Below are 27,641 nucleotides of genomic sequence, written 5' to 3'. Positions count from 1 at the left end.
GAAAGTGACAGTGGAAAGAAAACGGAAGAAGAGTGGAGAAAGATGAGTGTGAACCTTTTTACTTTTAGACTAGAGGTTCCAGTGTGATAAGGAGGGAAAGGCATGGAGAGATAGCAAAGGGAAAGAAGTGTGAGAGAGAAAGAGAGAGAGAACTGCTTTGAGGAGGAGGCACTGAAGCAGGGGACAGGCCTGAGTGAAGGGGGGTCGGGGGAGGAGTGGTTAGCCTCTATTACTGCCTGTATATAGAGAAGACGGGGTCTGACGGAGCAGATCCAGAGAGAGTGAGAAACGGGCACAAGAGACTGACTTTTTACCTCTCTTCCAGTGGATGACTTCCTGAGCAACACTTTTTTATTTTATCGGATTACAAAACCAGGATTTCTCCCTCCACTAAAGGTAACAACACTTTTATCTTTCTTCCCATTCCACAGACTTCAGACAGGTGCAGGCTCAACGTCACTGTGCTTAGTTTATGCTGATCTCATGTTACTTTAAATAACTTTTGATTTATGGAAATTTAAGCTCTTTTGATTTACATTTTTCTGAGATTAGAGCTAATCCCTGCCTGCTTTATTTAAAGAAAGGCACACAATTTAGTCTTTATTGTGGCGACATGTTTACCTTCTGGGTGTAGGATGTAGGACACAATATTGAAGTTATAGCTTTAGAATATGAGCGGGAGACTTGCAAGGTTTTTTTTCTTCCCAAGAGGTTATTGAGTCCACTGTGTGTGGCGGATCCTGTTGTGTAATTCACAATAAAACTGATAACACAGATTGCAGTTATCCTCACACTCACCTGTTGTGGTGCCGGCTTCTTTAGACACCAGAAGCTGTTATAAATGCTCTCTGTTCTCCTTGACCCGGTGGCTGTTTTAAAAATAGAGCTGCAAAGATAATGGTCAAGGACTGTGTGACACTGGAGGTGAAAGGGCGTTTTTAATGCAGATATCCTAAAACAAAAAGCATGACTTATCTGTTGGGTGGTGCACTTTGTGTCTCAAAGTGCAGCTGTGTGAAGGAAAGTGAAACAGTGGGATACAAAGTTACAAAGTGTAAGCAGGGATCATTAAAGGTTTACTTCACTAGAATTTAAAAAAAGCGTTTCTCACTGAGCTCTCACAGCCATACAGGTTTTTAGTTGTTCATGATTTAAATGTGTCTCCTAATATTTCTGCCTCCACCCCAAATAAATGGGGAGGTGGACACATTTTGAATTGAGCTCACAGCATTGAAAAGTACATTCAAATTATTCAAACTTGTTAAAAGCTGTCATAAAGACAATCCCCCCCCCAAAACATTTTCAAAGGTTGGTTCTTATATTATCTTTGAGCAATTAGGCATATTCAAGACCTATCTGGACACTGGGAAGAGATGCTGTAGAAGATTGGACACAACCCTGTCAGCTTCTTTGAATTTGATAAGAAACGGGGGAAATAAAAACATTGCAAGATACCACAAAAGGTGAGGGAGATAATTTTTTTGGGAAATGTTGGGTTAACTGATCCTTTTTAATAAATGTATCTGAATATTATCATAGTTTCCGCTCTGTGTTGCTCAAGTTCCTGCGAGGTTTAAGTTGTGAACATGGTCCTGAGGCTGAGACTGTGACAGGGCAGTTCTAATTTTACTGTGTAGTGTGTGTGTGTGTGTGTGTGTGTGTGTGTGTGTGTGTGTGTGTGTGTGTGTGTGTGTGTGTGTGTGTCTGTACATTATGCATGTACAGTATGTATGTGTGTGTCACCCTTGTTGAGGGTTCATCTGTCCCGTGGCAGCAGTGTGGGATCAGTAGCTCGGCTACAGCTGTCTGCAGCACTGATGGACCATATGGCAGGTTCTGTTGGCTTCATTAGACTGAAAGGAGCTGAGATTATCAACTCAACTCAAATGTGTCTTCAGCTGAGAACTGTACAATTTATATTTGCTTATAAATTAATTAAGGCACATTTGAGTTGCTCTACATTAAGAAGTGGGTTGCTCTGTTATTGGAAGTTATTGATTAAGGTATTGTTAGCAGCCATCATTAGGAGCACTTGTGTTTTTTTGACAGTTTGACCTAAAGGCCTCGGCAGCAGCTCGTTCAGCAGACTGGTGGGTGTTTTATTGCACTGCTGCTCAGAGTCTGCCACAACAAAACACTTGTGTAAAGGAGGGGACCTGCCCATCCCATGCTGCCATATGCCCATTTGTGAGTGTGTGAGTGAGGTGTCTGTGTGTGTGACTAAAGGCCCAGTCATGCAGAAAACAGGACAGCAAATATATTTTCCAGAGCTCTGCTTTATGTGGAGAGTGTCCATTGTGCTGTGAGATCTGATTGTGTAATTAATGATGCTATTTATGTTAGCAGTGGGCCAACCCCTCACCTTTGTCCTGCACCTCACCAACTCACACACTCAGTAACCTGAGACCAATACACACACACACACACACACACACACACACACACACACACACACACACACACACACACACACACACACACACACACACACACACACACACACACACACACACACACACACACACACACACACACACACACACACACACACACACACACACACACACACACACACACACACACACACACACACACACACACACACACACACACACATCCACACACACACACACACATCCACACAAACAACACATGGATGATTGTTTGACCTTTGTCTGGCCTGAGAGTGAGAGTTGTGGATTACTTGTGTACACACACGTACACACACACCCGGTCATTGAAGGTGTTGCACGTATGTGTACCAATACTTGAAAATAAATAGTGTGGCAGTTAAATTCAGTGGAATACCTGTATTGCCGACACGGTGGCCAAAGGGAAATGTACCGATTTGCATCAAAGTCAAAGCAAAAATCACGATCAGGTGACACAAATAGTGAAAGCACTTAATTCACACTTTCCATTTCTTAAATCACTCAATGTTTAGATTGTCTGAGTCACCAGCTAGGGCACAAGTGTGAGTCTATTAGCTTTTGTGAATTAATAAACAGACATGTACTGTATGTTTATAGTTTCCCTCTGCCTGCCTTGTTGCTGTGCCAGCATGACATTTGGATACACTTTATTGTCCCTCATGTCCATTACAACTGGATGTGGGCTGTGTCTGTTCACTCAGACAATTTCCTTGAGTGTGACGGATTAGCTTTGACAACAGGACATTACTTTATTTCCGGTACTAAGATAGCATGCAGCAACAACCCCCTCCCTCATTGTAAATGCACTGACAAGTCCCTCTTAGATAAAGTAAAAATAATAATAATTACAGGATTATAGTGCAGCTGGATTAACATGTAACAGTGCTGCACTTGTGAAGTACTGACAGTTCAAGTGGGACTTTAGCACTAGAGAGGAAATAAAGAAAATGATGGAACTGCATGAAGGTTTGACAGTCCAAGAAGGTTGCTAAAGAACCTTTCACCTGCAGACCTGAAGTAATCCTATTGTATATCATTCAATGAGTTTAAATACCTCATCACATGCCTGTTTTCCAGCACTTTCTTGCTGAGTGTATTTTCATATTTAGCTGCTGTTTGTCTTGGAAGCTTGGAGGGAACATGAGAATAAATAAGCAGAGGATCTCCTGGAATCATGTGGGTTTGCTGCCAGCTCTCTTTAAATGTATCTTCTGTGTGTGTTTGTGTTCAAACCGAGTTAATGTGCATCAGTGTGTACGTGAATTACGAAGCGGCAGGTTGACAGTGTGTTGGCAGCAGTCATACTCCAATTATGCTGCTCACAGTGTGAACTCTCCACCTCACTTCCTGTGAGATTGTGAAGCATTTGGAGTGTCTCTTGTTAGGAAAAGCGGGCCAACGTTCATGCACATTTTTCTTTTATAGTATTACCTTTACCTAAACATCTTTATATCCTATTTCCTGTCTGCTCTTTCTCCCAGATTCATCATGAAGCTCTTCCTGTTGTCTGTGGCGGCGCTGCTCCTGGTGGTGGCAGAGAGCTCTGCAGAAAGAATCCTGTCCAGAAGAACCAAGAGGGATCTGGCCAACCCGCTGCATGTTGGGGGCATTAGGGACCCTAATGGCTCCTACTGCGAGAGGAGGGGGGGCTGCTGCCCCGGCAGAGACGACATCTGCACCGTTCCCTACCTGGACACCATCTGCTACTGCGACTTGTTCTGCAACCGCACCATCTCCGACTGCTGCCCCGACTTCTGGGGACATTGTCTGGGCATTCAGCCGCCTTTCATAGGTGAGTAAGTTAGTGAGTCCAGGGTGCACAAGCCAGGGTGTAAATGTTTGTATCAGTGAGTTTGCAGATGTGTGTGGGCCTGTCGTAGATAGTTAGGCTCACAGAGAGCAACACAGAAACCCACTGACAGACTCAGCAGCATGAAACCTACAAATGAAATTACATACCTGCTTTTTTCAAATCACAAGAAAGAAACATGGTTCAAGTAATAATTTCGATGTAAGTAAAAGTCTGTTAAGTCATTATCTTTTAACAAATAGGTAACACAATGGTGATTGAGCCTATGACCCGCTGATGAAAGCTCTTGTATTTGCAGTTTTACAGACGGTTTGTCTCTGGGCGACACTGTATCGATTATAAACTTCAATAACTGCTTATCACCATTTGTTCGATTGTAACTTTAAATTAAGAAATGTACAAACATGATTGGACAGGCCATATTTGTTAGGCCTGTATAACTTGTTTTTTCAAATAAATACATATTAGAACTTGATGCTGAAATAAAATGTAAGTAAACAGATACATTCACTTGCTTGGAACAATCTTCAGCAAGAATTGAAACTGAGCAATCTCATTCCTCTGCATGTTTTTAAAGCTAGGCTAAATGAAATGCTTGCTGATACAATGGGCACTTGTAAATGTCTATAACTATGTATCCTGTAAATATAATGTATAATGTCCTTTATTGTTTTATGTTTCATGTGGAACCTATATGCTGCAGGTCTCCCTTGAAAAAGAGATCTATGATCTCAATGGGACCAATCTGGTTAAATAAAGGTTTGAAATGAAATGAAATGAAATTCCTAAAAAAACATTTCCCTGCTCTCAAAAAAAAAGTAAGATTATCGTCCTTTCAGCAAAGATTACAATAACAATCCCCTCTCCCATTCCTGCTCCTATGTCCTCTTCTGGTCATTTTTTTTAACAGTCCCTTAGTAGAAAGGTTAAGATTTTAGCTAATTTAGTATTCTCTTTTCTTACTACTGTTGGATTCCCTACATTCCCTATAGCCTCCTCTCAGGGCAGAGGTGTAACATGTGCCAGCGACAGCAGAGGCCTACCTGAGAACAGAGCAGGGAACAGTGGGCTTCTTATTAAGCCAGACAGAGGGGGGGTGGATGGAGGGATGAATGGAGGTCAGGAGAAAGAATGTGCGCTATGTGGCGGGAAGGAGGGACAGTGAGCGGGCGCAGGACGGGAGGGGGTCGCCGCAGGTATGTGTTCCCCGGACGACAAAGTAGCGGGATCATGATCTGGGACACAACAATGAATGCATGTTTAAGACACACACACACACACACACACACACACACACACACACACACACACACACACACACACACACACACACACACACACACACACACACACACACACACACACACACACACACACACACACACACACACACACACACACACACACACACACACACAGCCTGGAGGAAAGCTATGGTACTTCAAAAGAAAGGGGGTGATAGATTCTATTTTAAAATGTGTCTCTCTGTTTTATCACAAGTTGATGTAATCCATGACTCAACATTCAACGCTAGATTTAGCTAGATTTTTCTCGTTATGTTGTAAAAGTTAGTGTCTAAGTCTAATATTTGCTTACATAAATCAATGTCCCCATCACATCATAAAAAAGAGTCACGCTAACTTATTACATGAAACCACATACTTTCAGTCCAACAGAATCCCCCTGATATAAAACCCTTCAATGCCAATGAGTAACTTGTCACACCGCTCTGCAGTAACTCAGTGCGGAGACAGCTGTGAGGGGGATGATGGGTAACAGAGGGCCTCACTCATAAATCACACAATCAGCTCTGGGCCTCACACAAGAGGAAAGGAAACCCGCACACATTGTAAATCTTCAGCCAGCTCATGCCTTAAGTTCCACATAAAACTCGCACTGACAGCATCTTCCACTGTAAATGCTTTAGGAAAAACCTCCCTGTAAGTCTGTCAACAAGTCAATATAGTTTTCACAATTTATAAGTAAGCAGGGTTTAAGTGTAATGGGTCAAAATAAATCAAAAGCACTGCTTATATTGTGTCACTGCAGAATTATAGCTGACAAATGTACAAAACATTTGTTGGTGTTTAATTATTGATGTACGAGACGAGCTTTTCCCACTGGAGGTGGTGAGGTGGAGAATAATCAGTTTAAAGCGTGAAGAGGGCCCAGGAAGCCTGGGAAGGCAGCAGAAAAGCTAACTCCACATTCCTACACTGGATTACTGGAGCTCAGAGCTGCTTAGACTGCAAATATTCTGTGTGTACACTCACATAGGAACACACACAGGGAGTTATGATAACACTTTTTATTGTGCTTGCAAGTGAAGGCATCATATTGTATTATATTAGGTGTGCCTGCACCTCGGTCTCCCAGTTGTGTATTATCATAAATATTAAACTGCGACTCTTTGTCTCCTCTCAGGCACCTGCGAAAGAAATGGAAACACATTCTTTTCAGGGCAAACATACAGAGAGAACTGCAATTTATGGTATGTAAACTCCTTTTTTTTCTCACTCTTTTAACCTGTTAAATGCCCCATTTCGTAGCTTGGAAACTTCCTCTATGTTCACTTCATCTATATTCTCTGCACTACTTGTCCTAAGACTTCATATGAACCACTAAATGCTTAAACTGAAAGATATATTCAAGCCCAATATGCCATGTTTTTATGGATGTGCTATAACAACATCTCTTGGGCATCACATTTGTCCTCATTTCATACTGACGTTGAGTACTTGATCTGGGGTAAAGTTGGTTGGGTTTGCACACAGCACACGTGTTTCTAATAATAAAGCCACTGGTGGGTAACATTCAGCTTTTCTATCTATATTTTCTGTGGAAGTCTTATGACAGGATCTTCACATCACACACACGGTGTCCCTTTCTACCTCCGCTTCCTCTACTGTCCCTCCTTGTTTATAACGGGATTATTCTTTATAAGTTGTTTTGACAGCAGGAACAAGCACAGGTGTAAATTATACATTACTGATGGGTGGTTTACATTAACCATAGCTGGTGCTAGTATTGTGCGCTCTACTCTGGCAGACTGTCACTGTACGGACACTTGACAAGGACATAGCCATCATTTTTGTTATTTGTTACAGCTAGTGCTTTTCCTGCCTTGACAAGTTACAATGACTGTTTTGATATGGCCTAGTGCGGTATGAGAGTTATGAGATAGACAATAAAGAAATTCACACTTAAAGTTAAGGAAACAAGTGACTTTAGGTGGGTTTTAAATGCTAACAAGAACAATATGTATTACATCAGTTAAGGTTCTATTTCCGGTTTGCTTTGTCTGTTGGTTTAGTTGTTAGTTTGTTGATTTTCATCAGCCAAGGAAAGACGATGCCAATATTTATGTGGATTCACAAATAATGTTTCACTTAAGTTGACATTGCAAACATAGGGTATGGCCTTGGGGGAGGAGTTAGTCTTGTTTTCAAATTTACTAGATAATTTATTAAATGGCTAATGTTGATAAAGCCTCTTTGTTATTATTTATCCCAAAGCATTCACTGTTATGATCTTAAAAATGAATACCAGCTCAGCAGTCTGTGTCTGTAACAGTATGTATGAGAATACATAATAAAAAAACAGGAAACTGTAAAATAAAGATACACATGTTCCCTATGCAGGATAATAAAACAAAGCCATGTATTCTTGTTTTCATTCTTTGTTTAGATCTCCTTGACAAGGTTGCATATTGTTTCCAGTCCAGCTTTGAATGTTATGACCCTCACATGATAAGAGTTTCTAAAAACAGTACCGGTAGTTGAGATTAGCTCTCAGTGTCTCCTTGGCCTTCTGCACGCTGAGGGCAACATGAGTCTGTTGTTATTTTTCTGCGAGATATCGGCGGCAGTCAAGGAGAGGGAAAGCAGATCTTGAGACACTAAAGGAAGGAGACAGATGAGGTCAAGTTAGTGAAGACAGGAGGAAGGGAAGTTCAATATCTCACCTGTCCTGCACTGTGATTTCTCACGTCTGTGTTATTTGATGTTCCTCAGAAACCCTGTGTACGTGCGTGAACAATGTACACAAATGTTGTATACTTCCTTATTATATTTATCCTAACGTAACAAGAACACCCTGTGGCTGTGTGTCACGACAAGTCCCAAACCAGGCTGACCCCGCTGATCTGCACATCCTCTGCTTAAAACCTCGCAGCTGTTTGACTGTAGAAGCTGCGCTGCGTCAATCTAAAAGGCCTGAAATATGACTTTTATCATGACCGCTCGTCCGCTCAATTAGATTCTACCTGAAGGGTCTGATGGTTGAGTCGATATGTGAGAAAGGCAGTTAATTGATGAATGGTGTGACAAGCTTTTCTACTTGAGGAAAGACTTGGGGAGGTTGGTCTAAAAATAACCTCCAGTGTCCCAGGTGACTGGAAAAAAGCGTTTATGTGCTAACTCCCCCTTTCACCATTAACAAAAGAGTCTTACACAAACGCTCTCACATGTGTTTGTAAAGGCAACACACATGGATGCTTGAAAAATGGCACCACCGCTGTGGTGCAGAGGGACACACACACTCCCTTTTCCTGCTCCCACTCTCTCCATTTATTAATTTCCCAGATGTGCGTCCTCCCGGCTCGGTCAGGGCTGCAGGGAGGAGGACAGGCAGGGCTTCCTCTCGGAGTCAAAAGGCTGCTCTCCCTCTTTCTCTCATTAGCAGAGTTCAAACTCCCACATGTTGTTATCTAACCTCCTACATGTCTTGACAAACCACTGGCTTAAGCAAACTAGAAAGCCACATATCAAAGATATAGTCCATACAAATCTGCTCTTTGACAATCAGTAGCACAATATGTTATAACTTTTAGTTTTAAATACTTCCTTGGCAGATTCAGTGCAAGGCAGCACAGAGAGACAAGCTGACTGAGCATGAAGTATTAAAGCAATGAAGATGCACTGTGATGCATGGCGCTGTGTTAATGGGATCCCAAGCTGAGACTTTTTCTTCCATGAGCCGTTGGCATCCTGAAGACTCTTTATCTGTCCCAAGTGATCTGAAACGCGGCGCCTCCTGCTCACACGCAACCCAGAACGAGCAGCTATCTCCTGATTTGGCAGCAGCTCTACAGTCTGAGTACACTTTGCTTTGGACAACTGCCAATGCCAGCTTGTTTTTAAGGGGTTGCATAGTTCCTCAGATGAGGGAGACGCATCATATCTAAATGTACACACACACACGGCTCTGATTCCCCTGATCCGACAGGATTTGGCGAGGCAATGTACCGATTCAGGAAACCTTATTGTCTATGAAATACTGTTAAAAAAAGTGTCTTGGATGCTCACAAACATCATCATAAAATACACATGAAATGACTTAAATGTATTAAAACACAAAATAATGTATTAAATAAATAAGAGTAGGTGTGTAAAGCTGCTTTATAAGTAATACCATTATATTTGGCCTCGTGGATATTGCAGTTGGAACTTAAGAGTTTTGGTTAGTCCTCAGAGTTGGTCTTGGGCTGTTCCCCGATGGGCGTAGCTGGAGGACTGTGTAAGGGTGTGTGAAGGGTCCTGAATGGGGAAGTTTGCCTTTTTATTTTAACTGCAGGACTGTAAATGTAAGTGATGCCGGAGTTGGTTGTGTTCTTGATACGTTTATTCTTTCGTTTCTGAACCTCAAACAAACAAAAACAAACTCCAATCTGTGTACATGCATGATCTCAGGGGTGATTCGTGGTCTCTTTCTCTAAAAGACAGAGAATGTGAAAAATGGCCTCCCACTGTCCTCCGAGACATCATATTTCTTTTCTCAGGCGCACTCTGTCCCCCTGTCTCCATGGGTCTGTCATTATGCCTGTCCCAGTGTGTACATCCTGTGCTATTACTGTATGAATGTATTGTTGTATTTTACCCTCTGGCGCTGAGCTGCATGTGCAGTGTGTATTCCTGATGAAGGGAGAGAGAGGTTCAATGTCACTGTCTCTCCTCTAATCAAAGCCATCAAAAGTGCCCGCTCTAAACTGTGTAAAAGTGTGTGTTGAGGGCTGAAAATTGTTTTGTTGATCGGTCCTCAGAGACCCAGCAGGGAGGAGTCCAGTTTGAGAGGTGATAGACACCCTGCAGGTTGCAGTGTGACTGAAGGGGAATTGTGTGTGTGTGTGTGTGTGTGTGTGTGTGTGTGTGTGTGTGTGTGTGTGTGTGTGTGTGTGTGTGTGTGTGTGTGTGGTGTGTGTGTGTGTGTGTGTGTGTGTGTGTGTGTGTGTGTGTGTGTGTGTGTGTGTGTGTGTGTGTGTGTGTGTGTGTGTGTGTGTGTGTGTGTGTGTGTGTGTGTGTGTGTGTGATCCTCCCCGGCAGGTTCCCTTCTCTGTAAACATGCTGTCTAATGTACAGTAGACTTTATGGTTGGAAGTCTCTACACGCCTGTGTGGGAAACACCCCTCATTCTTTCTCTCTCGCTAGCGAACTTATTTATTATGATATCCTCCGAACGGCGGCTGACCTTGCAGCTGTTATTTATGGTGACTTAGAAACTTTACTTAAGCAGGTACAGCGAGGGCCCTGAGAACGAAGATATTTACAGTCAGACTACCAAAAAAACATCTTTAAAATCCCGACATCCCGACAACGGCCAACGTTGAGATACAGAGAGTAGAACTACTGATAAAGGGCGTTGTGATAGATTCATTTTATAATAATCGGACATTTTGGGAAGTATGCTTATTTGCTTCCTTGCTCAGAGTCAGATGAGAAGATTGATACCGCAGTGCTCTCGAATGAATATGTATAGGCAATAGGCAGCCATCAGCCAGTTAGTTAAACACACAAGTTATGGTTACTTATAGCTAACAAAGAGATTAACTTATTTGTTATCTTTAAAGGTGCTTTCCTTTCCCCCAGTTTCCAGTTTTTATAATAAGATAAGCTAACTAGCTGTTGGTGGTTTTCATATTTGCTATACAGGCAGAAAGTTGTCACACTACTCTTGTAAAAAAGAAAGGAACATCATTACAGAAGGTCTCCAGATTTAGTACATAGTGCAAGTTATTTTTGAGCATCCCTAAAGAAAACTTCCTCGTCATCATTAATATCCTGTTCTCTTATCCCTCCTGTCATCTTCTTCCTGGCTCCTTCTTTCCTTTCTTTGGATTTTGTGTCCGCAGCCTTAAAAGGCTGAATATTTCCTTTGACCTCTCCCTCTGTTTTCTGTTTCCTTCTATTTCCATTTAATGTGACTGACGTCCTTTTCCCAATAATTGTCTTATTTAGGAATTCCTCTGAGTCCCTGCATATTTGTGTGTGTCCCAGAAAGTATTTCTATTTTAGCTGTGACTTCACTGGATTTAGCATAAATAAATAAATACAACTATTATAATGCAATTACAGCGGCTAATGCCTTTTAATGGACTCATGTCTTTGCCCTTCTGTCTCTCCTCTGTAGTACATGTGGGACCACGGGACGCTGGGAGTGTGACCAGAACGCCTGTCTGATGGACCAGGACATCATCTATTCTGTTAACAGAGGGAACTATGGGTAACTAAAACAAACACAGCCTCACATAAACACACATACTCATATTAGGGTTGGCGTTCTAACCCTAACCTTATTATGTTTATTACAAACACATCCATTATATGTTGGCTTTCAGCTGGAAGGCAGGTAACTACAGTCAGCTCTACGGCATGACTCTGGACGAGGGTATCCGGTTCCGCCTGGGCACGCAGAGACCCTCCAGGACTATTATGAACATGAACGAAATCCAGGTACATGACAGTTTTCTTTCTTCATACAAAGAAAATAAATACAGAACTAGAAACATGTGGGTGGTCAACTTCGTGAAGGCACAGGAATAAAATTAAGGTTGGATATGCATATTCTCTGCTCAAGTGCTCTTCAGCAAGTCATGGAAACCTTTCCATCGTCAGTGTTTTGGAGATGACCTCTGACCCGGCTCTTAAAAGGTGGCATGAGTGAACTTTTTTCCATGGAAGATGATCAAGTTACTTGTTGCTACTGTGTGTAACCTCTGTAACAGGGGGTTCCCCTTTAAATTCCTCTTATAAAATATCTGCTACTACATCACATATTAGATATGTGTTGTTGCATATTTTCAGTGTTGGTCAAAAGGAGGAGAGCAGGAAGGTGTTGCGACATGTGAGAATGCAGAGAATTAGGGAATTGTTACAGTTGTTCCGCTTATCACTTCTTCAAAAGCACCTGCGTACTTCCTGCTGGTGATATGATGATATTATGATTTTGTGGTATGCACTTTTACAACATTTTACAACAAGGGGCCATTGATCAAAACATTTCTCGCCTACTTACGGTGGTGTGTTGGTAAGTGATGGCGTCTCTGGCTGGAACCTCAGGCCTCTCTATTCCTCTCAGACTTTGTTTACATTTCAGCCAGACAGATTACATAAGACGGAACCAAAACATCGCACAGAGAAGAAGATGGAGGAGATGGTGGCTGCCTTGAGAATAAAGCCAATCTTCTCTTTAGTCTACACCTCCATCCACCCCATTCATCCATCCGTCCTCTCTCCCCCCGTCTAGTTCTCCCAACATTCCCCGACACTTCCACCCTAAAAACATCATGTCTCCCCCCCCCCCCCTCCTTCCACCGTCAGCGTGTCCCTACCTGTGCAAGGAACCAGATCAGAGCCCATTCATAAATCTCTCTGTCGCTGTCTCCTCTCTTGTCTGTCTGTAGACTCAGGTGTAACGAATAGTGAATGAATTAAGACATATTTTCGCAGTCTTTTCTCCACTTTTATCACGCCTTTCGGTCAGGTGTCTGTTATTTTGGACTTTAACCTTCCACAACTACAAATCTCCGACCAGAAGCACATTCCTTAGTTATGTATCAGGTGCCCATTTGTGCTTTGAATACCTCCTAGTAATCAGAGGAATGCTGCGCAGCCAGGCAGAGAGAGGGCGGGACAGTTATACAGTAGTGTGTGTGTCTGTTATCACACACAACTCTGAGATTAAGAGAGGATCCAATCACGAGTGGAGACTAATAGATAGAGTATGTTTGGCATCTGGGATGCACCTTCGAGTAAATATGCGTTATCAGGAAAATACTTGCACTCCATCACTGACTTATCATCCTTATTAGGATTTATCTCACAGTGGTATTGGTATTTTAAATAGAGATAGATGCCAAGAGTTCAGCTGGTACAAATGACTCATTGGATGAAACTATGCGGCCTCATGGCTTCATGGAGAGGACGGGGATCGGAGGTTCCTGTTTCATCTACAGCGTCAGAGATTGACACCGGGCCAAATGGTCCTAATCGCTTGTGAATAAATCCCTTCTACTGGAGGGTTGATTAGCAGGTTTACGTAACCTGCCTGTAATCCAAACTTGTTCTACAAAGAGTCCACAAGTATTTCAATTGCAGTTGTTATATTGTGGGCAAATAATAGCAACACAGTCCCACTGCTGCTGCTCTGATCTGAGTTTTAAACAGCTGTTTCTTGTATTTTACTCTAAATCCTGTTTTACATGATAGGCTGACACTCATGAATAATGGTTTACTCTAAATAGGAATGTTTCCTCAATCAATCAGTTCTGTCAGAGTGCACCCGTAATTAAGCTGTATTTACTTGACTCTGTTTTTCTTCCTGTCAGATGAACATGGATCCTGAGGCAGAGCATCTTCCAAGCTACTTCAACTCAACAGAGAAGTGGCCCGGAAAGATTCACGAACCGCTGGACCAGGGAAACTGTGCTGCATCCTGGGCTTTCTCCACCGCAGGTAGAATAGCTTAAATGAAGGGGAAATGCAATGTTTATAAGATGCAGGAAAGACAAAAAAGGGGGACATTGGTTAAAAAAGAAATCCCCAAAGACTAAGGTCTTGTTCCAAACACTGTGATTTTACATACCATAAACATACTTACAGGAGGATACAACCATTATTCTTAGAATCATCCGTTTCAGTTTTAAAATAGTTTGTCAGTTTTTTGCATGACATGTTTTAATATTGTCCATCCTCTTCACTAGCTGTGGCATCAGACAGAATCTCTATCCAGTCCATGGGTCACATGACTCCTCAGCTGTCACCACAAAATCTCATTTCCTGTGACACGCGCAACCAGGGAGGCTGTGCGGGGGGACGCATCGACGGAGCCTGGTGGTACCTCCGGCGTAGAGGGTAAGGGTTTTATATAAATGGGAAACAAAAAAGGAAAGCATCATACAATCTGTTGGGGGATTTCTGATGAAACAGTTCTTTCCATCCCTCCTCTTCTCTCACAGAGTGGTGACTGAGGACTGTTATCCGTATCAATCCCCACTGGAAGCCCCCGCGGAGGTGGGCCGCTGCATGATGCAGAGTCGCTCAGTGGGCCGGGGGAAGAGGCAGGCCACCCAGCGCTGCCCCAACACACACAACTACCACAACGACATCTACCAGTCCACACCGCCCTACAGGCTCTCATCCAATGTAAGCAGTGCACAAACACTAAACAGTACGTGATGTAGTCCCACTGACTCCCCTCACACGCTCATGTTAACCCTCCAGAGAAACACAACATGTTTTAATCTCCAGTGAACATTCAGCTGTACATGTGTGGGATGTCCTCTTGCTACACTGGACTGTAATCTTTCACAAGTGTGTTTCTGCACATTTTATCATGCATTCCTGACTGCGTTGAGAATGAACATGATCAAATGCTCAACAGCACTCTTCACTGAATCAGTGAAGGGCAAGGAGTTTAATTTTTATGAAATATAATACAACATTTATTGAATTCTAAATGTAGTTACATCAGCTTAAATTATACTGGATTTACTGGCCGGTGAGTGGATAAAAACAATTTACAGAAAGCACTTTAGATATCCTTATTAATAATCATTATCTGTGTTGCTGGAATTAGATTTCTGTGCTAACCTCCTTATATCAGGTTACTTGGTTCTTTCTGCAAACCAGAGGGCATATTGAGGTCGAAGAAGCAAAACAGAAACGGAGAAACAAAAGTGTTGCATATACATTTAAATGATATCTCCTAAAGCTTGAGACTTAAATACCTACATAATTATGAGCTCTAAATGGTTAATGTTAAAGGAAAAGTGTCCAAAGTGTTTTGAGAAATGGACGTTTATCTAGCATTTCAAAAGCTAGATGATAGGGATCATACCTTTTTCAGTTTGAGACCCCAAAAGACAACATTTGGTATCTCCATAGGACTTACACTTACAACAATAAAGCATGAATACAAGCAGCCCTTATCTTAGATGAACAGACACGTGTCATGAGGAAGAAAGCGATTCTTTAGGACTGTTATGCATTATACTCTGCCAATTAGTAACCCAATAAAAACGGGTCACGACCCATCTTGGGATCGCGACCCTCACTTCAGGAAAGACTAAATCAGATCTTCTAGTAGTCCGCTTCATGGAGAAAGCACCTCTGCCCTCCGTCTTTAGCACAAAGTATCATGTGACATCCTCTAAACTGTTTCCAGAAGCCGTCTCTGCATGCAGCTTCGTGCATCTTGTTTGAAATTCAAAGTTGACCACTGAGCTGCAGCCGACCTGTGGTTTTATCGGCCAGCATCCATCTCCACTAAACGACGGCTAATGCCTCTCAAAACCTTTAGTGCCTGTTGTTTTTGTCTCACGATGGCCTCTGAAGTCAATAAGCCAGGCATTAAGGCCTGGGGCCCTGCTGGACTCAATCTCGTTATCTGACTTTAAACATCCAGGGGGTTTGTTTTCCTCCTCTCCATTTCACTGACATGTAATGATCTGTTATCCCCCTCTCTCTCTCTCTCTCTCTCTCTCTCTCTCTCTCTCTCTCTCTCTCTCTCTCTCTCTCTCTCTCTCTCTCTCTCTCTCTCTCTCTCTCTGCCTACAACATTTTCTTCCATCGTCTCTCTTAGGAAAAGGAGATCATGAAGGAGATTATGGATAATGGCCCCGTGCAAGGTAAGGCGTGAACATTTGCTCCTCTGTGTGTTACATGTTAAAGTTAAAAACAACAACACTCTCAAGAGACTCACAAATAAAAACACGTGCACCATGAAGCCTCGTGTTCGGTATCTGACTTGGGTGATGTCAGGGTTGACCTTGTCATCCTGATGGTTTTGTCCCAGGTTTCCACTTTGACCCCCAGTCACCTGGTCAGAGATGATAGGCCTGCATGTCAGTGTGGTTACAATTACCTTCACTTACTAGCCCGCCTCAATGTCTGGTGTGTGTGTGTGTGTGTGTGTGTGTGTGTGTGTGTGTGTGTGTGTGTGTGTGTGTGTGTGTGTGTGTGTGTGTGTGTGTGTGTGTGTGTGTGTGTGTGTGTGTGTGTGCGTGCGTGCGTGCGTGTGTGTGTGTGTGTGTGTGTGTGTGTGTGTGTGTGTGTGTGTGTGTGTGTGTGTGTGTGTGAAGTCGTGAGTAACTTTTTCTTATTCCAGCTCACTGGAAAACATTCTCGGGATGCAAAAAGAAATTCACTTTATCGAGGGTTACCTGCCCCAAATCCAGTGTTCTCAGTCTGAAAACCTCCACACACACACACACACACACACACACACACACACACACACACACACACACACACACACACACACACACACACACACACACACACACACACACACACACACACACACACACACACACACACACACACACACACACACACACACACACACACATATTCAGGGGTGACATTGGAATTTGTTTGTTTAAATTACATCATTATAATACTTTTAGATTATTTGCTGTTTGAATAATATATGTATAACTCCGTTACAAGAGATTTTCATCAGCTGAAAACAAACATTATGTGTGTGCTTGTGTGTGTTATATCCGTCTGTTAATTCACCATGCGTGTTTGTTCTTGCAGCTATTATGGAGGTCCACGAGGATTTCTTTGTCTATAAGAGTGGGATCTACAAACACACTGACGTCAGCTTCACCAAACCTCCACAATACCGCAAACACGGCACACACTCGATCAGAATCACCGGGTAAGTTGCCAGCATACAGTAACAGTTCAAACCGTTTTAAGTGTTGTTGCCACTGCTCTGTGAACCAACAGTCTATTAGTCATGGCATAACCGTAAGTGGACATTTGCTCCGTGCACAAACACGATAAGACTCAATATAAACTTCTTTGAGGTTGTGCTTGTATTTTGTGCCTTTTGATGATAAAAGGTTTTGTTCAGTGGGAGTTATTGAAAGGAAAAACATGTGTTACACAAGTAGTGAATGGGGTCCGGACAAAAACATCAGCTTTCCTTCCTCTCGATCCAAGTCTGCTGGTTTCCTTGTTGCTACATGCTCCACAGATGCCGTTTCAGCAGAAAAAGTGTTTATTAAGGATGAATCGGGTTTTAATCTGCGCAAATCTAATCTTCACCTGCACGTGTTGCACACTGCCGAGAATTTACGTGACAATAAGCTTCCCTCCCCGTCTGTTGCTCTTGGAGACACACCTTGGCTCCACTCCTCTGTCTGGCCCAGACGAGCGCCTCCTCCTCCCCCCTTTCTCCTCTATCTAGAAACTACGGCAACCACAAATATGCAGACGGGCAGACGGCTGACACACCTGGATTACCTGCCCCCACCCATCCGCCTCTTGTTATTCCCCCTCGCTTTCCTGCCCCGTCTCTTTGGTGTCTCCCTCATCACTCCTCAGCTGGCCATCACACTCACTCTTCCTCCTCCTTCTCTCCTCTCCTCACCCAAGCCAAAACACTCTTACTATCATGTATCTGCACATGGACAGGTAGTGGTTTGCTGCTGTTTAGGTGTGTTGTTCGGAGGGCAGTGGGAGGTGTTTGACCTGTAAAAAGTCTGACACATCGTTCAAACATGTTAAATATTTGACAGGGATTTTCTCTGCGCGTCCAGCTGGTGTTAAAGTGTGTCTGTCTTGACAATGATAGGTTGCCGCTCACTATTCTCACTTTACAAATTAGGAAAATTAGCATTTACCTCGTAATGGTTGTCTAATGGCTGCGGAAGAATGTATTGAATGTTTGGAAGCATTTGACTTTACTGTAGAACCTCAGCATCTGAGCTTTCCCATCAACATCAGGAATGACTTCACAGCGCTATGATAAAAGCAGTCTCTCTACTTTGATCTGATTGGCCTTTGGTGAAGACCCGTTTACAAGCAGCTTTTGATGTGCGTGTATATTTGATGACATTTCATTTCATATGGCCTGTATAGGCATGTGTATGATAAAACCCTCAGCCTCCAACCAGTACTTAACTTGTTTTTAAGTGTCTTCTTGAAAGCTATAGATGCACATGTATGTAAGACTTCGCTTTGTGGACAGTAATTACATCTATCAGCCTGTTTGTCATAAACTCTGGAGGTATGCAGGGTATTCACAGTTTTCCTGAATGACTCCTACTCTTTGGTTCCTTATACTGACGCGGTCCTCACCACTGACTGGGCGACTGGATGTGGATGTACCAGTGACATGGGTTTAGGGACGGATGGAGCGAAATGAAGAGTGAGGGGTCATGGTGGTTTGGGCTCCAACCCGCCAGCCACAGGCATCAGTGTGTTGACATAGGCCAAATCCCATAGCGATGCGTTCTTTTAAGCCCAGGGCCTGGGAAAGTTTGTGTGGAAAGCATTGAGGTCCACTGTGGTGGAAAGGGCATTGTCTGGGCCGCTGATCCTGACTGCAGCGGACAGAGAGCGGGGGATCAATCCTCGGAGAAGGGGTCAGGGGTGGGCCGAGGGGCGTTGGGGAAGGGCGGGGCATGTGGGCACAGCGGTATGCCCATCATTGTCCCGGAGTTAGCAAGTGAGCCGATTGGAGGCCAGATAAGAGATCAGCAGTGGTCCGACTCTGTCTGCCTCTGTCCATGCCAACAAATATGCAGCAAGGCAGGCATGCATGTGGGATCACACACACATATACAGGTGTGAATGCTCCCTTTCTCGCACACACCGATCCCATCCTTTCTCCCGTCGGTTTTCTGATTGTATTGGGCATCTGTTGTTTACCCAGCTGTCTTTTATTGTGACTGCTCCTGCTCTGTGTGACATCTGACATGGGCTAATAAAGATGGTCGCTGACAGAGGGTTGGCACTATCTGCCAGTGTTGTGATGGCGGGCTTCTGAGTTTGGCAGAGTCTGATCAGAGCCACTCTTATTTCCCAGCATTCCTCTCTCTTCTAATAAATAACAAGCGATTGGGCACTGTCAGTCTCTTGGGAACCGAAAGGCCTAGAGTGCAAAAACAGGATGGGAATTGGCTTTGAGAGACTGTTTTGATCATGACGAGCAGAAGCGGCGGGCGTCTAAAAGTTGGCAGTGGCAAGGCTAAGACCAAAGTGCAGGGCGTGATGGGAATGTATGGGCATTGGTCAAGGTGCCTGAGAACGAAGCTGCTGGAGAGGATGGACGGTAAAGATAGGCCTCTAAGTTAAGATACGCACTTGTGTGTTTTTTGTCCTTTTTTCTTCTGCTCTCTATGCTGGGATAAAGGTGTGCACTTCCTCATGAGCTTCCCTCTCCCTCCCGTTTCATACAGAAAGGAAGGAAAAGGGGAATTCCATGTTCATTCCATGTTCATTGGAATGGATGTAGGAGTGCAACTAGGCGGTGTCCAGATATAAATACTCTGTTTTCAGGATGTTGTTAACAAGATGAAAGAGTTTTCCCCCACTTGAACACTACTTATGTCTCTTCCTGCCTTTCTTTATCAATAATGCCAAGCCTGTTCTAGGGAGACACATTCCTTTGAAGTGTTTACTTTGACAAGTTTCCATAATTCGAAAATAGCTTCCCAACTCTGATACCGCTGTTTTGACATGTTCTGATATTTTTGTTTTCATGTTGTTTGACTCCAATGCATGTTAAGTAACCTTCTTCTCTGCTTCCTGAACCAGGTGGGGAGAGGAGAGAAACTATGATGAGTCATCAAAAAAATACTGGGTAAGTAATTTCAGTGTGTAAAACAAACCGAAAACCCTTTGCTCAAACCCTTTGCTTTTTCTAATGAATAAAGAAATACATTTAATGAAGGTGTTTTTTGCCTTATGTTCATGATTATAACCTGATACTGTACATGCATTCTCAAATCAAAATCTGCATCATCTGTACTAAGTTTCATACAATGTCCTCTTCAGATTGCTGCCAACTCCTGGGGAAAGAACTGGGGAGAGAACGGCTTCTTCCGTATCGCCCGTGGGGACAATGAGTGTGAGATTGAAACGTTTGTGATCGGTGTGTGGGGAAGGATCACGATGGAGGACATGCACAAACATCATCACCAACATCGTCGCCGACACATTTAGAGACACAGCAGATGCTAAAACCCCACAGAGAACTTTGTTTTGAATCCAACATATAGATGTGTTTTACCCCAGACGAGAACCGGACAAAGAGTCTCAGAACTTCAGCACATCCCGTACCTGTCACAATGGCTGGGACAGACACAAAATTAACCCCAGAGCCCCTGAAACCCTCTCTTTTTATACCTTACATCACTCTGGGGGTCAATACACCCCCTTGTCTCCTCCATGTTTACCCTATAAAGAGACTAACCCTCCCCTCTCCCTGTAACTCAAGGTTTTTGGCACAAAAAGCAACAAAGATAAACTCAACTAACCTAAAGCTCTTAAAAATAGCCTTACAACCTCAGGTACCAATGATCCAAAGACCACACTTCCCAGAATCCTTAGCGTAACATCAAACCATGCTTATGTCAAAGTTTGGCGATGACAGGAGAAGAAGCTCAATCTTATTCCTCTTTGTCCTTCTTTGTCAACATAACCCTTTAGTCTTTTCTTAATCTAGGATCTAGTCAGACTCAATTTCAGAGGGACGGTTTGGAAAAGAAGAAATCTGAGAGCCAGATTATCAGACTTCAGAGAGACGCACCCAGCAAAGTGTGTAACATGATAATGTAATATACCTTACTGACATTAACCTGTCAGCTATACAGACGCACAGTGTGGCTGATTCCCCCACTTTTAGAGAGGACGCTTGGATGGAGTTTGTAGACGCAGGCGTTAGAGTTTCTCACACATTCCAGTAAAAACATAAAGTCTAAAACTGAAAACAGAAGATTTGATGTGGAGTATAATATTACAAAAACTCTGATTTTGTATTTTCTGAAGATACAGAGCCACAGACTATGACCTGCCATCAACATGAGTCCCAACACCACCAGTGAATCAGGCTTAATCTTCACCCTTCTTCTACACATATTTATACAGTGTTCATGCACAAAGTAAAATGTGTATAATTTTGCTGCAGGTGAAATAAATATTTTGTAGACAACACAATTAACAATCAAATGTAAAAAAAAAAAAGCCATGCTGCCATTCTTGACTCCCAAATCTCATTAAAAATATGAAATTGATGCGTAAAGAGGGTAGAAAGATTTGATTGCCTTAAAAACCGAGTTGTTTTGACCACTGCAAAGAAAGAAAGTTTGTGTATAGTAGTCTTAAATTGCTCCATTCTGTGTACACTGTTACAATTTGAGCAAACAAGTTATTTTTTTGTAGCTGTTATATTGTGAAGTTTTATTTTACTACGTGTTTTCCGATGTACTGTATGTAGTAACTTTCAGAGAACACACTCATCACTCTGTTGCTTTTCTGCTACTGCATAATGAGGAGGATGGGGGGGGATACTGCTGCTGCTGAGGGCCACTCTGCTAAAAGTCGCTGCAGAATCCGTAGTTTTAAATGTAATAAAAACCCCTTTTTAATAAGGGAAGAAACACCTTAAGACATTACGTTTGCAAATGAGCTGTTTGGCTTAATGTCATCCTTTTTATTAAGAAAGCATAACATGTTCAAACTTATCAGATGTGTGTTCTTTATGATGTTTTTCAGATCTTTTTGGAGCAAAGCCTCACTTGGGAAAAATAAATCATGGTGTATTATTACCCATTACCTTAGATAACATCCCGGTGCACTTCAGCTGTAACTTCAAAAGCCTTTTTCATTTCTATATCATCACGTCTTGTGATCTTAAAGGTCCCTTTATCTCTTTCCTTCAGGCGTGATGAGCAGATAGGCATAAAAGCAAAGAGAGCTGTCTGGATGGACAGGCAATGTGCAATGTGGTGGAGAGATAAGCAGCTGTGGCAAGTTTCTCATGCAGCGTCCTGGATCTTTGTTTTCATTCGTAAGTAAGTGAAGACACGGGAAGATGGCAAGCAGCCTGTTAACACGCAATAAACCACAGATTTATAATAAATGACAACAAGGATGTATTCGAATCTGAGACATGATTTTGTCAGTGTCCATTTATTTAGCTTATAGTATGTTGGATTAACGGCTTTACGGTTCATGTTACCTTGGAACTAAATGCTATATATGACACTTGATTATGTAGAAGAGGGGTTAAAAGAAAACAACCTCTGATCTAAGTATACTCTCAAGTAAATGTTCAGGAACAATACGTGCCACATTCATTTAGATTATTTGTATTTCAGATGGGACCAATACTTTATCTTTATTACAAAAGGTGATCTGCAAAACCCAAATATATATTCCACAGCGACTTAACTAACATTCAGCAGCAGTTTTCTCCAACATCACAACCTCTCCTCCGAAACAAACAAACAAACAAACAAACAAACAAACCGGGAGCTGCAACAGAGATCCACTCGGAAGTTGTGTATTTTATGTAAAATGAACCACTCCATATTCAGTGATGTGTAGACTTTATTTATGACCAGATGTGTAAATTATATACTTTTATTCCTCGTTTGCCTGTGCAATCTTTTATTATCTTCCTGTCTCTTGTATTGTGTGCACTAAATGCAATACCACATTAGTGTTCACCTGTTTGGCACAATAAAGTCTTTCCCAAACGTAGTCTCATGGTGTCACGCCTATTGTCTCATTGAAGTATTAAAACGGAAACGCAGTATAAAGCTCGCAGTAGGTTAAATGGTTAAGAAGGAGTTATTTTTAGGAACATTAGGGATCAGGGAGTCACAATGGGAGGGTGTGGGGGGATCGGGGGAAAGCTCCATGGGACGAGGCTGGGTGGGATGAGGACAGTTTTTATAAGATCCTGCTGTGTCAGCATACTTTTCCGTCACTGAGGGCAATTACTCTGACCGTCAGTCAGTGGGAGACCAGGCCAAAGAGTTAGAATAATCCTTCATAAATATTACAAATGAAACAATTAAAAATAATGTGGGGAATATATGTTTTGAATCATGTCATATTTTAGCAACTAGAAGCAAAAGATCTAGAAGCGGAGCCTTCGTTCACATATTCATGTGAAATGGTGAGATTTGGGGAAAGTGGAAAGAGTCCCTTTTTCTTTTATACAAACTTTGAAGATTTAAAAAGTATTATGTTTTTCAATGAAATTACGTGACAGAACCAAAAAGAAAACAGAAAGATAGATAAAATAATAGATATAAAGATAAACGTTTGAGTTTGTTTTTCCTCCGTTTTTTATAGCAAAAAGAAACAATTGTCAGTGATTTATGATCTTGGAAAATGGATATTGATTGTGAAAGTTGGTTTTGGACTCATTAACTTTTTAAATGTGTAAATGTGTACACCAATCTAGATATGGCTTCCATTCATTTATGTTGTCAGCTTTGCTTGGTATGAATGACTTTTCCAAATTAACAATAACACTGCTCAAACACACAGACATGCCCACTGCGGTGTCTCTTTCCTGTGTGCTTGTGTTTTATTATTATTATTAGTATTATTATTATTATGTTTGCATTTTAGCTAATTGTGTTACCACCCTATTTCTTTAATTACACAATCCACCTTTCTGCATTTTTTAGCATGTTTGAGTCTCTGTATACCCCATAAACAGCTGGGGCAACATCTGCCTCGGAGACTAATTGCAGGTCTGTACATTTAACCACATTTAGTCAATTGTCACATATATCAACAGGCTGTAAGTGAAAACTACCAGGTGTCATCCCACACTGAAGTTCAAGAGACACTTTGGCTAATAGAGGGGTGAGCAGACGCCTCGGCGGGTGACCTTCACCTTGCATTCCTGCATTTAAACCTCAACTATGTACTTTTGAATGACATTTATATACATTGGTCAAGTTAAACTAAATTTACACTGAAAGCACATATTTGGTCTGGCCAGTTTCTGTTAGTATTAATTGAAATAAATGTCTGTTGTTGCAATTGTATATTCAATTTCAGCCTTAAAAATATATTCTAGAGATCTAGCAGTGTCCCTCTCAAATGCAACCACAATAAAGTATAGCTTTAAACTGTAAAGCAGAATGAGGAATTTGTAATGGCAATACTTAAAAAAAAGAATCTCATATTTTCCCCTTTTACACTATTTTTTTACACAAACATACAGAAAGTTAAAGAGTCTATGAGCAACCTGCTTACCTTGTTATGATCAAAAAGATCATAAAAATGTTAGGGCCTAAAATACTTTCCAATGCTTTTGAAGATGATTTCGCAATGTGATTTGAGTTGATGAAGGCTTTGACCTGAAAAAAACTAATACTGTTTAATATATTTCTAATAAAAAATGCAGTCATATAAACTACATGAGAGTTAAATAAAGACATTATTTTAAGTAACTTTAGATTAATGAAATATCAGCACCATTCTTGTTTCGTCAATTTCTACAAATCTGGTGCTATAAAACCTCATATTATAGCCTCGCAAAAAGTTGCCAAGTTATCCCACTGGCCATTAGGACCTGGCCTGAGTGGAAGCTTGACAGCGGGGTTATGAAAGAATCCGCAGAGAAGCTCACAATATTACAGAGCTTATCTCTCCGCAGCAGCCACAGAGACCAAGTATGGAAACTTGGATCAAGGGATCTGTCCTGTAACTGTTTACATTTCTCTCATTGTTTCTACGTCACCAAGTAGCCGAAGCATTCATTACCCTGGCAGCTACTGCTCCTCTCCTCCCAGCTGATGGTGAAGTATGGACGAGTACCAAGAAAAAGGAGGAAGCCATTATTAAAGACGGGGGCAGGGGAACAATCAGAGGCTGGAGACCCCACCCTGGCCCCCCCCCAGTACAGGAAGGGGATCCTCTCCTCAGGTTGTGCTGTATGTACTCACATGCAGGCACAAACAACACTTTTCCATGAGCTGACTGTACTTTAGTGTACCGTGGGGAGAAAAACAAACATATTGTGGAAGATCGTGCTGGCTGCCACAAGCCAAGCTAGTTAGCATCGAGGACAAACTACACTGAACAAAAATATAAATGCAACACTTTTGTTTTTGCTCCCATTTTTCATGAGATGAACTCAAAGATCTAAAACATTTTCTATATACACAAAATAACCATTTCTCTCAAATATTGTTCACAAATCTGAAAAAATCTGTGATAATCCATCCCACCTCACAGGTGTGGCATATCAAGATGCTGATTAGACAGCATGATTATTGCACAGGTGTGCCTTAGGCTGGCCACAATAAAAGGCCACTCTAAAATGTACAGTTTTATCACACAGCACAATGCCACAGATGTCGAAAGTTTTGAGGGAGCGTGCGATTGGCATGCTGACAGCAGGAATGTCCACCAGAGCTGTTGCCTGTGAATTGAATGTTCATTTCTCTACCATAAGCCGTCTCCAAAGGCGTTTCAGAGAATTTGGCAGTACATCCAACCGGCCTCACAACCGCAGACCACGTGTAACCACACCAGCCCAGGACCTCCACATCCAGCATGTTCACCTCCAAGATCGTCTGAGACCCGCCACTCTGACAGCTGCTGCAACAATCGGTTTGCATAACCAAAGAATTTCTGCACAAACTGTCAGAAACCGTCTCAGGGAAGCTCATCTGCATGCTCGTCGTCCTCACTTGAGTGGGCAAATGCTCACATTCGATGGCGTCTGGCACGTTGGAGAGGTGTTCTCTTCACGGATGAATCCCGGTTTTCACTGTTCAGGGCAGATGGCAGACAGCGTGTGTGGCGTCGTGTGGGTGAGCGGTTTTCTGATGTCAATGTTGTGAATCGAGTGGCCCATGGTGGTGGTGGGGTTATGGTATGGGCAGGCGTATGTTATGGACGACGAACACAGGAGCATTTTATTGATGGCATTGTGAATGCACAGAGATACCGTGACGAGATCCTGAGGCCCATTGTTGTGCCATTCATCCACGACCATCACCTCATGTTGCAGCATGATAATGCACGGCCCCATGTTGCAAGGATATGTACACAATTCCTGGAGGCTGAAAACATCCCAGTTCTTGCATGGCCAGCATACTCACCGGACATGTCACCCATTGAGCATGTTTGGGATGCTCTGGATCGGCGTATACGACAGCGTGTTCCAGTTCCTGCCAATATCCAGCAACTTCGCACAGCCATTGAAGAGGAGTGGACCAACATTCCACAGGCCACAATCAACAACCTGATCAACTCTATGCGAAGGAGATGTGTTGCACTGCGTGAGGCAAATGGTGGTCACACCAGATACTGACTGGTTTTCGGACCCCCCCAGACCCCCCCAATAAAGCAAAACTGCACGTTTCAGAGTGGCCTTTTATTGTGGCCAGCCTAAGGCACACCTGTGCAATAATCATGCTGTCTAATCAGCATCTTGATATGCCACACCTGTGAGGTGGGATGGATTATCTCGGCAAAGGAGAAGTGCTCAATATCACAGATTTTTTCAGATTTGTGAACAATATTTGTGAGAAATGGTTATTTTGTGTAAATAGAAAATGTTTTAGATCTTTGAGTTCATCTCATGAAAAATCGGAGCAAAATCAAAAGTGTTGCATTTATATTTTTGTTCAGTGTAATAAGAACAGGCGTAGTTTGGCAGAAATAAGGAAACAGGAAGCAAATCAAATACCTCCATGCGGAATCCTGAGACAGACAAATGGACTGTATAGCTTTGATGTATTGTTCTCTGCTGTGTAGACTAATATTTCCACATCGTATACTTCCCCACATATTAAGCACTCCCCAAGGGGAAACATTCCTTTAGTTGTCTGAATTTGCTCCAGTATAAAGAGAAGATTATGACTGTAGATAAAGGATCAATGTTTCTCAACAGTCTGCATTTTTATCTGATATTTAATCCTGATTCAACCTGTAATGCAAGGCCCAATTCCCTCATTGAATCAAAGTGCTCTGCTACTTTAAGTGGAGTGGTTCAGTGCTGCCATCTTCTGGCGGCCTTTCAGTTCATCAACAAAAATCTCACCAATATTTGAGGACCAGCTTTATTGAATTTGCCAAATTACAGAAAGATTTAAGAAAAAGGAAAGTTAAATAATACCATTGTTCATTTACAATCATTTGACACATGATTATGTTATGTTCCTCATGACTACTTCTAAAAAACAAATCCATATTACAAGAATATAACTTTAGAAAACATATCAAGCAGACCGTGAAAGGCCTCCAGCATCAGACGTCATCTCTTCAGTAGATCAGTCAACACTGCGCCGTGTCTTTCCTCGACTCAAAGTGGTATTGTCCTCTTTTAAACAAACTGTCTGTCGCCCT

General features: G+C 42.3%; 1 protein-coding gene across 1 annotated transcript; it reads left to right on the top strand.

Moving 5' to 3' along the window:
- The first annotated feature begins 213 nt into the window (after window positions 1-213).
- On the top strand, window positions 214-23,018 carry tinagl1 (tubulointerstitial nephritis antigen-like 1). Its single transcript, XM_034094276.2, has 12 exons — window positions 214-396; window positions 3,914-4,224; window positions 6,667-6,733; window positions 11,647-11,739; window positions 11,855-11,969; window positions 13,844-13,970; window positions 14,219-14,369; window positions 14,474-14,660; window positions 16,099-16,144; window positions 17,058-17,181; window positions 20,070-20,115; window positions 20,310-23,018. The coding sequence occupies exons 2-12, from the start codon at window positions 3,921-3,923 to the stop codon at window positions 20,475-20,477; spliced, it is 1,428 nt and encodes a 475-aa protein (XP_033950167.1). The 5' UTR covers window positions 214-396; window positions 3,914-3,920; the 3' UTR covers window positions 20,478-23,018.
- The last annotated feature ends 4,623 nt before the right edge of the window (window positions 23,019-27,641 follow it).

This window comes from Pseudochaenichthys georgianus, chromosome 11 (genome assembly GCF_902827115.2).
Source record: "Pseudochaenichthys georgianus chromosome 11, fPseGeo1.2, whole genome shotgun sequence".
Lineage (NCBI taxonomy): Eukaryota > Metazoa > Chordata > Actinopteri > Perciformes > Channichthyidae > Pseudochaenichthys > Pseudochaenichthys georgianus.
Note: the sequence above shows the minus strand (reverse complement) of the source record. Positions and strands in the feature narration are given on the sequence as shown.

Coding starts and splice junctions, on each gene's coding strand:
- tinagl1 (XM_034094276.2), top strand. CDS start 3,921: ATGAAGCTCTTCCTGTTGTCTGTGGCGGCGCTGCTCCTGGTGGTGGCA. Junction 16,145..17,057: donor GGATAATGGCCCCGTGCAAG/GTAAGGCGTGAA, acceptor TTGTTCTTGCAG/CTATTATGGAGGTCCACGAG. Junction 20,116..20,309: donor AGTCATCAAAAAAATACTGG/GTAAGTAATTTC, acceptor TGTCCTCTTCAG/ATTGCTGCCAACTCCTGGGG.